This window comes from Pseudonaja textilis, chromosome 2 (assembly GCF_049901715.1).
Source record: "Pseudonaja textilis isolate UNSWEBS1 chromosome 2, rPseTex1.2, whole genome shotgun sequence".
Classification (NCBI taxonomy): domain Eukaryota; kingdom Metazoa; phylum Chordata; class Lepidosauria; order Squamata; family Elapidae; genus Pseudonaja; species Pseudonaja textilis.
This window is the reverse complement of record NC_141991.1, coordinates 135,506,988-135,522,761: the sequence shown is the minus strand read 5'-3', so window position 1 is coordinate 135,522,761 and position 15,774 is coordinate 135,506,988. Positions and strand designations below refer to the sequence as shown.

Sequence of the window (15,774 nt, the reverse complement as noted above, 5' to 3'; positions counted from 1 at the left end):
GAATATGGAAGTCTGATATTCTCAGTCAAGGCTAATATATTCTACTTCTCAGTATCTGTGAAGCATTATCACATATTTGCTCTGAAAATAATATTTAAATCAATTCTGAGTCATAATATTTAGAAACTTTAGAAATCCACGCTAAAGTTTCTAAAGGTATTGAAATAAATGACCAATAGAAAATTTTGTGGGATTATGGATCTATTCTAATATGAGTTTGTCTGCCTATGTGATGACCCGGGGCGTGGCACAAAGGCAACACAGTCAAGCAAGAAGAGTCCCTTTATTATCTCCAACTTTGCCCCCAATGTCCAGGTTACCTTTTGCTGGAGAAAAACTCTCCCAGAAACAGTCTTTAAGTGGAGGAAATTCAATCCAAAAACAAAGTACATACAAACTTACCTAAAAATTCAAACAAACCACGCTGCAGTAATTAACTTGACAGGGCATGAGAAGGAATTGCAGACTTGAAAGCACAGCAAAACACACACAGTTGGGAAGACGCCAGGAACACAGATAAGCCTCAATTATACCAGATAATTCACGATTTGCTCCCAAGCTTGCTGTGCGCAGCTTCCCTTTTTAAACACTGTGTTCCCAGCTGCAGCTACTAAAGGGAATCGGGGCCCTTTCCTCTCCTGTAAGCCACGTTGCTCCCCTCTCTGTTCCTCCCTGCGTGCCCTAGGATGAAGAGGGGATGGACCTGGGTCTTCCTCTGAATTCCCTCTCCCTTGCTCTACCTCTCCCCTGCTCTGCCCATCCAGACTGTGCCCTTCCCCAGTTTCTTCCACAGCCAACAGAGCCAATACGGGCATGACAGCCTATTAAGATCTCATGGAACTTGTTATTTTCTTTCATAAAAATTAGAAATGCTTTGGTTGGGATTCAAAAAAAGAGCCTTTTCCATGGCATGTCTTTATAACAGAAGTTCACCTCTGGATACTCTCTCTCTTTGTTTGCCCTCTCTCCAATTTTGACAGGTATTTTACTTACCATACTGTTCCTGCTTTGAACTAGAGACTGCAATGAATAACACACTCCAAATATGACTTAGCTTCTTATCCCACACCATTAATCATACTGCCTTGAACCAATTGTATCTTAACAATCTCCCAAGGTCTTACGTTGCACACCTCTCTTTTAAACTCTCTGGTTTCTGAGTCTATGATCACCCTATTCTTATCACATTTTCCAGTTCATTTTGAAGTTCTTTGAAATGAACTTCTACTTAGAGCATTTTGCACTGTCAAGTAGAATAAATAATTTTATGTGAAAAACAAGTTTTTTTTTAAAAAAAAGATAACTGTTTTGATACCTCTTTCTTCCCAGGGACTACTGCAGAGATGCCACTGTGCCCAAGCTACCTATCTCTTCCAGACAGACAAGTTCTACGACATAGCTTATGACAGGGGAGACCAAACCATCCAGTGTGGACGCAAAGTAGATTGCTTTAAGTTGTGGCTGATGTGGAAGGCCAACGGTAGCAAAGGCTTGGAGCAGAGAGTGGATAGGGCCTTTGCTTATACTAGGTATATGAAAAGATCCTATATTTGGGGAAAGTCTTTCTGCCATCCCTGGTGACTGGCATGTGGTTCAAGCATCTTCCCTAACATCTTCTTCTTTTTTCATCCTAGGTATCTAGCTGATGAAATCAAAAAGAGAGAAGGCTTTCAACTAGTTATAGAGGTATGAGCTATTTGGCCTTCAGGGCTTGCTTTGCTGCTGACATGTATATTATATGATATTATTTATTTACTTGGACCCCATCTTTATTATTTTTACAAATAACTCAAGGCAGTGAATGTATCCTCCTCCTATTCTCCCCACAACAACAATCCTGTGAGGTCGGTTGGGCTGAGAGTGGGTGACTGGCCCAAGGTCATGCAACTGGCTTTCATGGCTGTGGCGTAATCTCCCGCTTTCTAGCCTGGTGAAGCTGTTAGGAAAAGGGGGCACTTTATCGTCTCCGAATGTCTGCTAAATAATGGGCTATTCTCCCCAGGTGGGTTTCAAAAGTTTTAGCAACAGCTTCTCTGCCCAGTTGCTGGGTGGGCGTGACCATGGTGAGTGTGGCCTAGTCGGCCTCCTTCACCATGGAGGAGGTGTTTTTGCCCTCGCTGGGCTCCGAAGGCTTTCCTCAAGCCTCTGGGAGGGTGAAAACAGCCTCCCCGACCTCCGGAGGCTTTCTGGAAGCTGGAAATGGGCCTGTTTCTGGCCTTCCCGAACTTACGGGAGGCCTGTTTTTCATCTTCCCAGAGCCTCTGCACACACCCTGCACTTAACCTGCATCCAAAATGGGCCATGTGGGGACTCCTGGGAAGGGCAGGGTGGGGCAGGGTGGGCGGGGCCAGCTGGGAGTAGGATTTGGGGGTTGTCTGAACTGTGCCGAATCTTAGCTAGGGGCTCTCCCGAACCCCTGCTGTTCTCACACATAAGACCATGTCTTGTGCTCAGATCACTGATTAACAAGGGAAGAGGTGGGTTCTGGATGTGGTGAAAAACAGAAGCTGGATATCCATTAGTCACAAATGCTTTAATTTGGATTCCTCAACTGAACGAGGTTTGGATTCAATGGACCGGACCGTGAAAGCAGCAGGCGAGTGAGCAAAGCTCTATTTGTGCAAGTGACATGCGTGGGTGCAATACCATCCTCTCCCCCCACCCCACCCCGCCACCACTGCTGTTGCCAATCTGCAGAGCTGAAGATGTTAGCGACTGCTGGCTTAAATGATTCCTACCAATTCAGGATCTGAAACTTCAGTTCTAACTCTCCATTAAGTCAGCGGTTTTCTTTTTTCTTTTTGAAACATGTTTTCACATAACTGATAATTCCGATTGTCTCTCTGTCTGTGAATGTGTGCTTTCAAGTCATTGTTGGCTCCTGCTGACTGCCTGGATAAGTTCCTGCAGGAATGATTTTCAGAAGTGGTTTGCCCTTGTCTTCTTCTTAGGAGTGTGAGAAAGTAACTGGCACGAAGTCACCCAGCTGATTTTGTGCCTAACTCACGATTTGCCAGCAGGGGTGGGATTCAAATTTTTTAACAACCGATTCTGTGGGCGTGGCTTAGGTGGTGGGCTTTGCTTGGTGGTCATGTTATTGGCTGGGCATGGCCAACTCAATATCACTCACGTCAAGGCACGCATCTCCTCACCTGGCCTCTCATGACTCTGGGGATGCTGCAATAGTCGTAAGTGTGAAAAATGGTCATAAGTCACTTTTTTCAGTGCCATTGTACCTTTAAATGGTCACTCCACACAAGCAAAGTACCAGCAAAGGAGGGGGAAAAAACTCCAGAGAAGTTCCTGAGACAGGAAGTCTAGTCCTGCCAAGAATGTAATAAGGATTAATGGAGAGGCAGTTTCTATAAGCAACACCAGAATGTTTCCTTCCTGCCTTCCTTACAGGATTAGGCCAGTAATTTCTTCTAACAACCGGTTCTCCAAACTGCTTAGAATGTTAACAACCAGTTCTAGCAAATAGGTGCGAACTGGTAGAATCCCACCCCTGTTTGCCAGGTTCTAGCCTGATGCCTTAAGCACTACACCAGGCTGGATCACCATCCAGAAATTAGGACTTGCAGCATTTTTGGGATGCCTGGTCTCATTCAAAAAGCAACAAGTATTAAAAGGGCAGTAATGCAGTGGCATCATCTCAAGAGGTGGAGGCAGGAATTTGGACTTCACTTTTGTGTGGGATTGACATACTGTTTAAAAAAATGGGAACTAATATTTTTAACCTTGGATATGAAATGGATAACTAATATATCCATTTCATTGCTCTTGCTAAAACAGTGCCAAAAGCTGTGCCATGTAATTTGACAGTTTGCCACGGACTTGCAATAATGCAATCTTGAGGAGCCTTGGGCCCCGTAGGGAGATCATAAATTGCTTATAGGTGGCATAAATGACGAATTATGAGCTGTAATGGTTGGGTTTATACATCATGCTAGATCAGGATGTCAAACTCGCAGCCCTTGGGCTGGATGAGTCACATGTTGACCTCACTCATGGGGGGAGGGGAGTCTAAATACATCACATGATGACAAGGTGATGTCATGAGCTTGACACCTGTGTGCTACATTAAAACCAAATAAATAATAGTTCTGTATTCCAATTTCTTTACTGACAATGTATTACTGCCATAAGAAAGTGGCTTCCTGCTGCACAAAGATTAGAGGGAAGAAAAGTTATCACAAGATAACTTTTAGGGTTTTTTTTACTCCTTTTTCTTTTTCTTTTTCAGCCAGAGTTCATCAATCTCTGTTTTTGGTATGTACCTCCCAGTCTGAAAGGGCAGGAAGACTGCGCTGATTACTGGGTGAAACTGGAGAAGGTAAGTTTTGGCATCTTTGAAATAGGAAGTAAGAGCAGGGAAAAACTCCCTCTGGAGTCTCCTGTGTTGTAAAACAAGTGCAAAGCAGAGTTCGCACATGTTTCCGCATCCAGCGTTCATTAAAAAGGAGGCAAGCTCTTTCAGGATAAATGGACATGTGTGCCTTTGTTGCTTGCCTACAGAATCAAGCAGGATGCAATGCAGGAATGCTAATGTGCAGAAAAGAAAGACATTTGTGTTGTGATGCCAGCCTTATGTCCATTGATGTTACAGGGCTAGAAATCCAATCATTTCTTACAACTGGCTATTGGCCATTCTGGCTTGTTATGGTGGAGATGTAGCTTAAACCCACATAAAATCCACGGTTAGGAACTGCCCCCAAATGCTCAGCTTCCCAGTGTCAGAAGAGGACGTAGACTAAGGGGATCCAGATGGAGGCAACAACACCCATGGGTCATTGACCTTGTTTCCACAGTATGCTTCATTGGGGGTAAGGGGAGTGGGCTAGAGTAGTGAGGAACATGAAGGACGGGGTTAATTGTCAGCTAGCACTCCAAGTCCAATTTGGTTCCAAGTTTAAGCAAACTCCATCCAGTCAGTTTAGGATACAGGTAGCCCTTGACTTACAACCATTCATTTAGTGACCGTTTGAAGTTACAAGGGCATTGAGAAAAGTGACTTGTGGCTATTTTTCACACTGATGACCGCTGCAGCATCCCCACAGTCACATGATCAAAATTCAGGTATTTGCAACTAGTTCCTATTTATGACGTTGCAGTGTCTCAGGGTCATGTGATCACCTTTTGCGCCCTTCTGGCAAGCAAAGTCAAAGGGGAAGCCAGATTCACTTAACCACTGTGTTAACCACTTGTCAGCTGGAGTGATTCACTTAACAACTGTGGCAAGACAGGTCATAAAATGGGGCAAAGCTCACTTAACGACTGTCTTGCCTAGCAACATAATTTTGGGGCTCTGTTATGGTTGTAAAACTGTATTGACCTGTTTCACAGCACTCGTGTGAAAGAAACTAAAGAGAGCAGCTAGTCAAGACAACCTATAACAGAGCTGACAAAGCTTAGAAGTGCAGAGTACACATGCTAAGCGCTGACAAACTGAGGGGGCAAAGCCATACCAAGCTTGCCTGGTCCCTGGTAAAGAGGCCAATGATACTGTGAAGCCTTGCCAGGGTTTTCTGATTCCCTAATTTGTGAGATATCATCCACCATTAATTCCAAAGATGCTATTTTTGAACTGGTTAACCTGAGCACCTGTTGCCCGAGCCACAAGTAAGAAGTTTTGATTTGGATTGGGGATCTACTGGATCATAGGTAATCTGGGAAAAAGGCCATGAATAATAATAACTGAATCTTTCATACGCTCAGTACTGGAAGAAAAACTCCATACCACCTGAAGGCTTAATAATCTAAAAAAATTTAGAGTGTGTGGAAATGGATAAATTAACTATGGAATTAAGAGGGAAAGCAGGCACAGAATACAATGCAGTATGGGAAACATGGTTTATTTGGATTGATAATAGATATAAGAATAGAAAATGTAAATAATGTATATAATAGATAAGAGGGTATGAAAGTATTGTGTATTGTAAGTTTTGATAGGACACATAAATGTATATATAATGTCACAGCTCTGTTTAATAACTATTGGTATTATGTATAAATGGAAAAAAAACTCAATAAAGCATTATAACTGAATCTTGAATATATGGATTTTGCCAGATTTTCATATAAACATTTAGTATATACATCAAGGGGGCAACCCTATCCTTGATAAAAATTGCACACGAGGACCTAATTCGATTCCACATTTGAAAGCCATTTTTAGAACCTGTCTGGAAATAAAGTTTCATTATGTGGGGAGGGTGGCTGGGGGTGGATATCTTTTTTTAAGATATCTTTCTTATTATATGTAAGAAATGTTTAGACTGAACAAGAAAGACATAATGAAGATTGAGATAAAGATGAGGAGTTAGGCTTTTTTTTTAGTTGATGTATGTTTAAAAATATATAATGAGGATTACTTAAATTTGACAGATGTGATACTAATATTGTTAAGATGAACTAGATTAATATGAATGATACCCAGAACTAACTCTGTTCACACATAATATGGATGCATATTGGGTGAGTGGATATCTTGTACCATCATAGTGCAACCAGTTTCTGAGAAGTTTTGTTTGTTTGTTTTCCTTGATTAGGTAGCTCCACTGATTAAGGAGCGGATGATGAAGAAAGGTTCCATGTTGGTGGGCTATCAGCCACATGGCAAACAGGTGAACTTTTTCCGCCAGGTGGTCACCAATCCAGCAGTCACCAGAGATGACCTGAATTTCTTCCTTGATGAAATTGAGAGGCTTGGCAGAGATCTATAGATTGTGTACAATACAGATTGGAACAGTTACACGTATGTGGTTCAAAAGCAGGCATCAATCACCTTACTTCCAGTCACTGCACACCACTGTTGAAATGGCTTGGAAGTTACACTCCTCCAACCATGCACAGGGACCTATGAGCAGGTGCCACTGGCATGGTGTGTATGTTGCTACTAAACCATTTTACAGACAAACATGATGTGAAGATGTAACACTGATGTGTGCGGCCTGCCACCTTCTCCCCACCCCCCCCAATTGTTATCTATTTCTGTATTTATGGGTGTGTTCCAAAATTAAAGTGAATGTATGCTTTTAATTTCTTCACTGCCATCTGCAAAAAATAAGGAAAGCTTAGGACAGGGGTATTAAACTCAAGGCCCGCAGGCTGGATCTGGCCCATGGGTTGCTTAAATCTGGCCCTTGGAGCTGGCCTGGAAATAGCAAAGGATCAGCCCGTGGTGCCTCTGGCAGCCAAAACAGAGCGCTGGCTGGGAGGGCGCTCACAGTTCCCCTGCGCCTTGTTTTCGGCCTGGGCAGCCTCCTGCGGCAAAACAGGGCATGGGGGTGGGGGCTCGCACATCCCCCCCCACACCCCGTTTTGGCCAGCAGAGTGCTGCAGGAGGCGTCCGTCCCGTCTATCATGGTCAGCTGGCCGGCAAATTACAATGCTGATCTGGCCCTCGAAAAAATCCAGTTTAACACCCCTAGTCTAGGACTATCAGATGTGGACTCCACAATCCAACAGCCACTAAGTAGCAGCAAACAATTCAATCTCTTTGCTGTCAGCTAGTCAAGGCGGGATCCTACCAGTTCAGTCCAGTTCTATAGAACTGGCAGCTCCGAACAGCAGCTGACACCCAACCAATTCGCTGGGACGAGGTTTTGGTCTGCTATTTGGCCCTCCTGCCCGCCCGGCTTCTTGGCTGTCCTTTAGTGGCTGCATTTTCCTCCTCAGCTGCTTTGTGCGGCACAGCTGAGTGCCGCTCGTCAGCTGGAGAAGGTAAATGCTTGCCGGAGCCGGTAGCATGTTTGATGCATATGCACACACTCCCCGAACCAGTTGTTATACCAATCGGATTTCACCCCTGCAGATAGTGGCTTGGAATTTTGCAGTTCAGAACTGGTAGCCCTTGGGAAATTGTAACTACCTAGTAATTATTTATTCTGGTTTCACCTTTTCTGTCCAAATCACCTGTTTTTCCATAGGTTTCTGCTATACCTTTCTGTAGCCCTTCTCTTCTTGAAGAGAAGCAGCTAAAGAAAAATGGTGCTGTTTTAAGGGATTAGCAGAGCAAGAGTACAGCACCTTTGCTTAGATACAGATTAACAGAGTTGGAAGGGACTTTGTAGGCCATCTAGCTCAACCCTTCGCCCAAGCAGGAGACCCTACACCATTTTTGACGGATGGCAATCCAGTCTCTTCTCGAAAGCTTCCAGTGATGACTCTCCACTTCCAAGGGCAAGCTGTTCCATTGATTGATTGCTGTCAGAAAAATTATCCTTATTGCTAGGTTGAATCTCTCCTTGTTCAGTTTCTATCCATTATTCCTTGTCTGGCCTTCAGGTGCTTTGGAAAAATAGCCTGACCCCTTTCTCTCTGTAGCAGCCCCTCAAATAATCGAACACTTCAGGCTTCTCAAGCCGTGCTTTGGTTATGTGTTGCTGGGTCCTAAGGACCCATAGTTTCCATGATTTGCTCCTAACCTGGTCTGAGATTTCCCAATGGTATATCCCCCAATTTCTGCTGTTCTGCTTCATCATGAACTGGGGCTGTTCTGACAGGGACTAGTGAAGAATATTGGGGCTATATGCCAAGAATATATATTCCCAGATGTGAAGGTGTCCAGCTAAAGCATGCAGGCACCTGTATTTGGCAGAAACAGTGTAGGAAGATGTTGAGAGTCAGATGATCACTTTGTGACAAGGGCAAAGGCATTCAGATTCATATTATGGGGGACGGTGCAATGGTAAATCACTCCTGTATTTTTATCAAGAAAACAACACGGGCAAGCCCTGCTTTAGAAGATAAAAATGGAGTTTCCCGCCCCTTCCAAGTTAAGATTTAATTAAAATCTAATCCATTCTTCTCTCTCTCTCTCCCTATTTGAGTAAGTACTGACTCCTTTAAAAAAATCCCTACAGTTTTGGGGCAAGAATTTTGGACGTATTTTGCCCTTGCCTTCTTCCTGGGGCTGAGAGGGAATGACTGGCCAAAGAACATGCATCCGGCTTTGTGCCTAAGAGGTGTGATTAGAACTTCAGTCTCCTGGATTCTAGCTTTACTTGTTTTACTTACTGAAGTTATTTGTATTTTTAATGGAGGAAAATACAAAAACAAGGTAAAGCTAAGTGCTACAGAGGTTGAATTTATGTATGCACATTTTACTTACCTTCCTATGTATTTAAATGTACTTTTATAAAACTTTGTCGTTTTAGACATGGCAGCATTAGAAATAATAAAGTCTCTGCTTCCAAATAACATTAAGTCCTTTATATTTTTTAAAATGTTGTTTTGGTAGATGTTAAATGATCCTTTTTATTTTTAAAAAGTATAAAAACAAACATAGAATAAACATGGACCTCGAATTTACAGAAGCAAAGACAACAAACAGGAAAAAAGGCCTACAGCCAGTATAATGTAAGAAATGGATCATTAAAGAGTTTTAAAATGATGATCAACAAGGCACAGACATTTATTTAAACTATAATCTAAATTAAAACTTTAAGCCTTAAACTGAAATAACTACTTTGCTTCTGTCCAGGGTTAACATGCGCTGCAGAGTACAGGTAGTCCTTGACTTAAAATCATTCGTTTAACAACTGTTCAATTACAACAGTGCTGAAAACCTGACTTATGACACTTGTGACCATTGCAACATCCCCACGACATGATCAAAATTTGACTACTTGACAAGTAGCATTTTATTTCCTGTTTGCAGTATCCAGCCATTTGTGACATTCCTAGAGTGCTTCCCACAAGCAAAGTTAATGGGAGAAGCTGGATTTGCTTAAGGACCATATGATTCATTTAATGACTGCAATAAAAAAGGTGATACAACCAGACCCAATAAAATCAGATGGTATTAAATTGCAAATGAACAGAATTTGCACCAGAATATTTGACTATGTCTCAGCTTGTACTAGAAAAGGATGGGAAACCAGTGACATGCATTTAAAAGGATATAGAATCTGTGTGATTAGACTGGGTTCTCTTTGAGTTTAGTCTCAAAATGTTTCATTTCCTTTCTTTATAACACCGTCAGCGAATGAACTGTGAATTGATTGTTTCTGTCTCATATAAAGCACCATGAAGAGGTATATAAGTCTAAGTACTAATGCTATCTGTCTATAATATCTATCTATCTATCTATCTATCTATCTATCTATCTATCTATCTATCTATCTATCTATCTATCTGCCTGCCAGCCATCCATCTACCTGTCTAATGCCTGTCTAATTTATCTACCTGCCTGCCTACATCTATCTAATCCAGGGGTCTTGAAACTTGATAGCTTTAAGATTTGTGGACTTCAACTCCCAGAATTCCTCCTCCAATCATGTTAGCTTGGGAATTCTGGGAGTTGAAGTCCACAAGTCTTAAACTTGCCAAGTTTGAATACCCTTGATCTAATCTGTCTGTCTGTCTATCCTATCATCTAATCTATCACCTATCTGTTTGTGTCTATTGTCTATCAATCTATCTTCTGTCTATCCTATCTATCATTTAATCTATCATCTATCTGTTTGTTTGTATCTGTCTATCATCTATCAATCTATCTCCTGTCTATCCTATTTATCATTTAATCTATCATCTATCTGTTTGTTTGTTTGTATCTGTCTGTCTGTCTGTTAACCTATCTTTTTAAAAGATTTTTTTTTTTTGTAAATGGGAGAGGATCCAAGTGAAGAAGCCAAAACCAGACAAGAGTAGCACATGATGCAGATGCAATGGAGAAGACAGAGAATTAGATTTGCTTTGTCATTTTATATAAAGCAAATAAAACTTCGTCACAGAATGGAAAAAATAAAAAGGGAGGAAAAAAAATAAAGAGAACTGAACAATTGCAGGCTTGTGCATTAGAAAAGGAGCTGCAGCAATAGAGATGAAACAAGGGAAAGAAAACTTGGGAAAGAAGTTAAAAATCTGTCCAATGTGAAAAGTGTTACCAAGAAACCCCACCCCAACCTATTGTTATTCCTAGTTCTTTGTAACACTTTAGATCCAAAGCTAAGAATATGCTTTTAAGTAGGTGGGATGACACACTGTGCACCTTTGTCACTTCCTTAAAGAAGGACTATCTTTTTCTGGGCTCATACAGTAGCCATACAATTCCAGGAAAATGTATACCTGAGTTAAGAAAGCACCAGCACTTGTTCTGTTTCTCCTGATGCTATAAAAATCCCTACAAGGGCATCCCATTGAATATAAATTTTGGTATTTAATGACAATATTAAGTACCATAGGTGGTGCGACAGACTCTGAATGCTGGTGAGGCTCATCTTCTTTAGGGTTGATCTTTTTCTGTTGCATTTTATTCTAAAAGAAAAGCATAGGCACTTGAGTCCATTTCTACCCCTTCCTGGTTGAGAATGTTATACAGGTTGCGTGCAGTGGCCTTGTTCTTTTCACGGTTCCTCCAGTCGCACAGCATGGAGAAAATTTGCATGGCCATGTTTTTAGAATGCTCCTCTTCAAACTGCTCCAGACGTGAAATTTCCATACCCAGGAACAAAATGCCAATCTCCTTCCAGTTCTTGCCCATTTTTCTGGCTAGTTTCATCAGCTGTTCTTGTGAAACCAGCTTGGGTGGTGCTGAAAAATGACAGAAGAGGGAAAGAGAAAATTACAGATGTAAAAGAGATGAGCTGACAGCTCTTTCCTTTATTATCTGACAACACCATATAGGTAGTCCTCGCTTAACAATAGTTGGCACCGGAATTGCTGTTGCTAAGCAATACGATTGTAAAGTACACATCACATGACTTCAGTGCTTAGAAATAGCAAGTAGCCAGGCTTCTTGCAACGTTCTCTCCTGGCTTCTCCACTGACTTGGGGAAGGTTAGAAATGGCAATCACAAGATTACAAGGTTACCAAGAAGCAGTTGTTACTACCACTTGTTCAGCACCACTGAACCAGGAGTCATTAACTGAGGATTACCTGTACTTGCCTAAAATCTGTTCAAGGAATTAATACTATACTGTTACTACCAGGTCATCACGCAAGATTATATGATGGTCATAAAAAGTGCTGCATTATGATCTACTTTTTATGGGATAAGTAGAATAAAGAAAAAGATGGCCATCTGCTTGCTGTATTCCTAGGCAACCATAAGCAGGAATTTTATTGTTAAATGATTTTAATTAGGGGATTTTATACAGGACGTGGACTCTGGGTATTTAGATATGCTCCCCCACAACAAGCTTTATAAAAAAATGAATAAATTGTAAAAACCACATGAGAGTCAGTGGTGTAGTAGTTAAACGTACCATGCTAGAAACTGAGAGAGACATGAACTGGCTTATATGAACTTTGGCTCACCCATTCTCAGGCTTTGGAAGAAGAAAATGAAAATCATTTCTATAAACATTGCCAAGAAAACTATATGAACTTGTCTAAGCTATCATTAGGAGTCCAGATGTGAAGGCACAAACACATAAACCACAAGCGGTGTAATGACTTAATGGTTGATTACAATCATGGGCCTTGTATTTGTATACTACTAAAACCTTTGTATCTGTAACTCTTAATTGGGTAAAACCTTCTATTGAAAGCACCAGCACTGTTCTCTTCTATGGGTACCCTGATCTCTGTTAACAAACATTATTCCCTATTTCCTCTTTCCATCCTTTTTATTATCTGCTTTATTATTAAAAAGTGTACCCTCTCTTTTTCTTCGGAATTCTCTTTTAGTTATAACTAAAAATGACAACTAGCAATAATCACCCCAGTCCCAGTGACTAGGTTTAAATGCAGATCTTGCAACCAACAATATTCACACTAATTTTTGTATTTTTCCCAGTCTCTCTTCTGTCTCCCCATTCCCATCCCAAGTTGTGTTCTGTGTACATCTCAATTGTTCTGGGTTATTTTAAAGAACTGAAGAATATTTGAAAGCCTTTCCGTTCCTGCGACGATTTGCCTTGTAAAACGCAGCGAGTCTACAAATTGTGATAGCAGGGCTACTCAAAATAAATACAGTACAATAGGTGATCGATACATACATTAAAAAAAAATTTTTTTCTGGCCCGCAGCATGCAGCTACATTTCTTCTGTCTTTGCTATTTTAAAGCAGGGGTAATTGGGCTGAGGTGATTATTGCTACATGTCTTGTTACCCCTGATAATCCTATACACCAGGGGTGGGCAAACTACGGCCCGCGGGCCACATCCGGCCCGTTGGTCATTTTAATACGGCCCGCCTCTGAAAAAAAAAATCAGGGCCGGCCAAAAGAGACCCCGTGCCGCGCGCCAAAAAATCGCACACACAACACGGAGCTGGGCAGCCGCTTCCCTGGTGGCAGGGCTGAGGCTGCCACCTGGGGAACGCCCACTGCTTTCCCTCGCCAGGGCCGGGCGGTGGCGTGCTGCCCTGTGCCGCCTGGCCCCTGCCTGGCAGCACGCTTCTCTGCTGGTCTCCTCCTCCTCGGCCATACAGAACAAACAGGCAGAGAAGGAGGAGACCAGCCGGGTGGTTGGGGGAAGCTTTCTGCGCCGAAAGAGGCAGCTATTAATCTCCAGCTTTGCTCCGCTTCTCCAATGGTCCGGCACCACCCTGTTCTATGCGCCGGCTGCTCGGACTTGCTGGGCCTGACACATAGAACAAAGCATGCTGCAGGCATCTCACGACAAGCCCCAGGACATGTGGTCACCTGCTGGCTGGCCGGGCTGGAAGAGGCATGTTCTCCAGAAGAAAGAAAGCGTGCTCCGGGAGGGCGGGTGCCGGGCAGGTGGGTGGATGTTCCGGGACCACTTAAAGGTCAACTTTAAGAGTGTCCCCATGGAAGAAGCCGAGCAAACGTAGTGGTGGCAGGGGTGACGGGGCATGTGTGTCCCTCCACAAGGAATATGAAGGGAGGCAGACACCGCACCTCTCAGGAAAAAAGTAGGTGCCAAAGCCCTGGCTGTCACCTGGGAGGGGACCGTGGAGGGACCCATCACATGCCCTTGTTGCCCCCGCCGCCTCTACTTTTGTTCTCGTTCTTGGCTTCTTCCATGGGGGTGCTCTTAAAGTCAATCTTTAAGAGCTGGAAGACGTTTTGTTAGATCGCCACCAACTCATCGTTGGGAGAGGTGTAGCCCCTGAATACACGAGAAGTCTTGGGCAAAGTTCTCTGACTTTTAAAACGCATCCTTGCAGTGTTTGCCTCCCTTCATGCTCCTTGTGCATGCCGGGAGCACCTAACTGGAGCAAAAGAGAGTGAAGTTGACTGCTATGAAATGAGCACCTTGGCTTCCCCTCTTGCTCCTCACAGTTGCCCTGAGCTGGTGCAGTTCTTTACTTGGGCAGCCAGACACCCCAGGCAGTTGCGCCTGGGCTCTGCTCAGGTGTCCGGCTGGGGCTGTCAGGAGTTGCTACCGCCGGCGCAGCTCCACGCGGCTCCAGTCCCGTGTTGCCTTGGGAAAGGAAAGGCAAAACCAGGAGCCGCTGAGCCTGAGCCTCCGGTGCCGCTGCTGCCATTGCAAAGCACCACCGCGGCTCTTCCTTTTTGCCTTTCCCTTCCCGAGGCAAGGCGGGACTGAAGCCACGCGGAGCCGCGCCGGCGGTAGCAACTCCTGACTCAGAGGGCCTCCAAGGGGAGGGGAAGGAGGAGAAGAAGGGGGGGGGGGCGATTCCCCAAAAATCTTGTGCTGACCCGGACCGTCTGTCAAATTTTAAGTCAGTGAGGCCCCCGAGCCAAAAAGTTTGCCCACCCCTGCTATACACAATTCCAGGACAGCAACTTTCGGGTTTTTACGGATCTCAGCCTGCCAGCACAGTGTGCGGCTGCTTGGCTGCTGGATGCTTACCCACCGCCGCCACCACTTCCCTTTCTTCTTCGGTTCTATCATAACTGGGAGCCTCTCGTCTCAGGTCGCTTTTAAGTTGCAAGACGAGATCTTTCTTCGGGATTTTGTTTAACACCTCGATGAGGACATCCAAGGCATTTTCGGGGCAGTATTGCAGGATCACTTTCGCTAGATTCACCCGACAGTCAGTGTCGCGTTTCCCGCGCGGGATGGCGTCGGGCAATAAAAAAGCAAACGTCTTCAGCTCTTCGCCTGTCAGCTCCTCAAGGATTCCGAGCAATCTCTCTCTCTCGTCCATGACCGTTTTTCAGTTCCTGGGGTGTGGGGGCTAGTGGGGCGCTTAATGAAGGAAGACGGGGGCGGGGGGGGGGAGGATCGAAAAGCCACGCCTCCTCCTGCCAGGCCTGATTTTGCAGCGCGGCGGGGAAATGAGCCCTAAAGAACAAAAGGGCGCGCCCGGGAAGATGGTTCCTTTCCCTTTCGCTTTCAGGTATTTTTTCCCCCGCCTGATTGGAGGAGGAAATTCAGGTTCGATTCGTGGAGCTAAACGGATGAAAGAGGAGCCAAGATTTCCTGGATCTTAAAAATAAATAAATAACAACAACAAAAAGCACTCTCAGGTGTAAAATTCCTCCCTCTGCCTCACTCACCGCGCCAGCAATCCGGGTTCTACAGAGCAACGCGCGAAATCTGAACCCTGTTGCTTAGTGCGGGAATAGCACTCCCTCTCTTGATACATAGTGGAAAAAATAAAATCGTCCGAGTAGATCTATTGCAACCTTGCCTGGGCCTGGCTGGTACCCTCCAGAACGGTGGGCATTGCAAATTCCAATACTCTATAATTCAGTGTTTTTAGGACCCCTTGGCACTTTTAAAATTAAGGAAAACCCCAAAAGAATTTTTGTTTATGCGGGTTATGTGTATTGATATTTACTACATTAAAAATGAAAAGTGAGGTGTTTGCTGCTGCTATTCTCATAATTATTTGATGGGATTTTTAATATTATTTTTCAATGTTGTCTCGCAAATGATTTTTTGGATCCC

The 15,774-nt window shown here is 43.7% G+C and overlaps 2 protein-coding genes across 8 annotated transcripts in view; one reads left to right on the top strand and one right to left on the bottom strand.

Moving 5' to 3' along the window:
- CSAD (cysteine sulfinic acid decarboxylase) overlaps window positions 1–9,823 on the top strand; it is a 44,305-nt gene extending 34,482 nt beyond the window's left edge. For all 7 annotated transcript variants that reach the window (XM_087925399.1, XM_087925402.1, XM_087925404.1 and 4 more), the window contains 4 exons: window positions 1,330–1,529; window positions 1,635–1,686; window positions 4,244–4,333; window positions 6,549–9,823. In XM_087925399.1, coding sequence (XP_087781525.1) covers window positions 1,330–1,529; window positions 1,635–1,686; window positions 4,244–4,333; window positions 6,549–6,722 — 516 coding nt within the window. In that variant the 3' untranslated portion in view covers window positions 6,723–9,823. The remainder of the gene's footprint in view (window positions 1–1,329; window positions 1,530–1,634; window positions 1,687–4,243; window positions 4,334–6,548) is intronic.
- LOC148127106 (uncharacterized) lies at window positions 9,192–15,394 on the bottom strand. The gene is made up of 2 exons (XM_087925410.1): window positions 14,731–15,394; window positions 9,192–11,535 (listed from the first exon to the last, which is right to left on the bottom strand). Exons 1-2 carry the CDS (start codon window positions 15,026–15,028, stop codon window positions 11,255–11,257), a joined length of 579 nt encoding a protein of 192 aa, XP_087781536.1. The 5' UTR covers window positions 15,029–15,394; the 3' UTR covers window positions 9,192–11,254.
- Window positions 15,395–15,774: the final 380 nt, after the last annotated feature.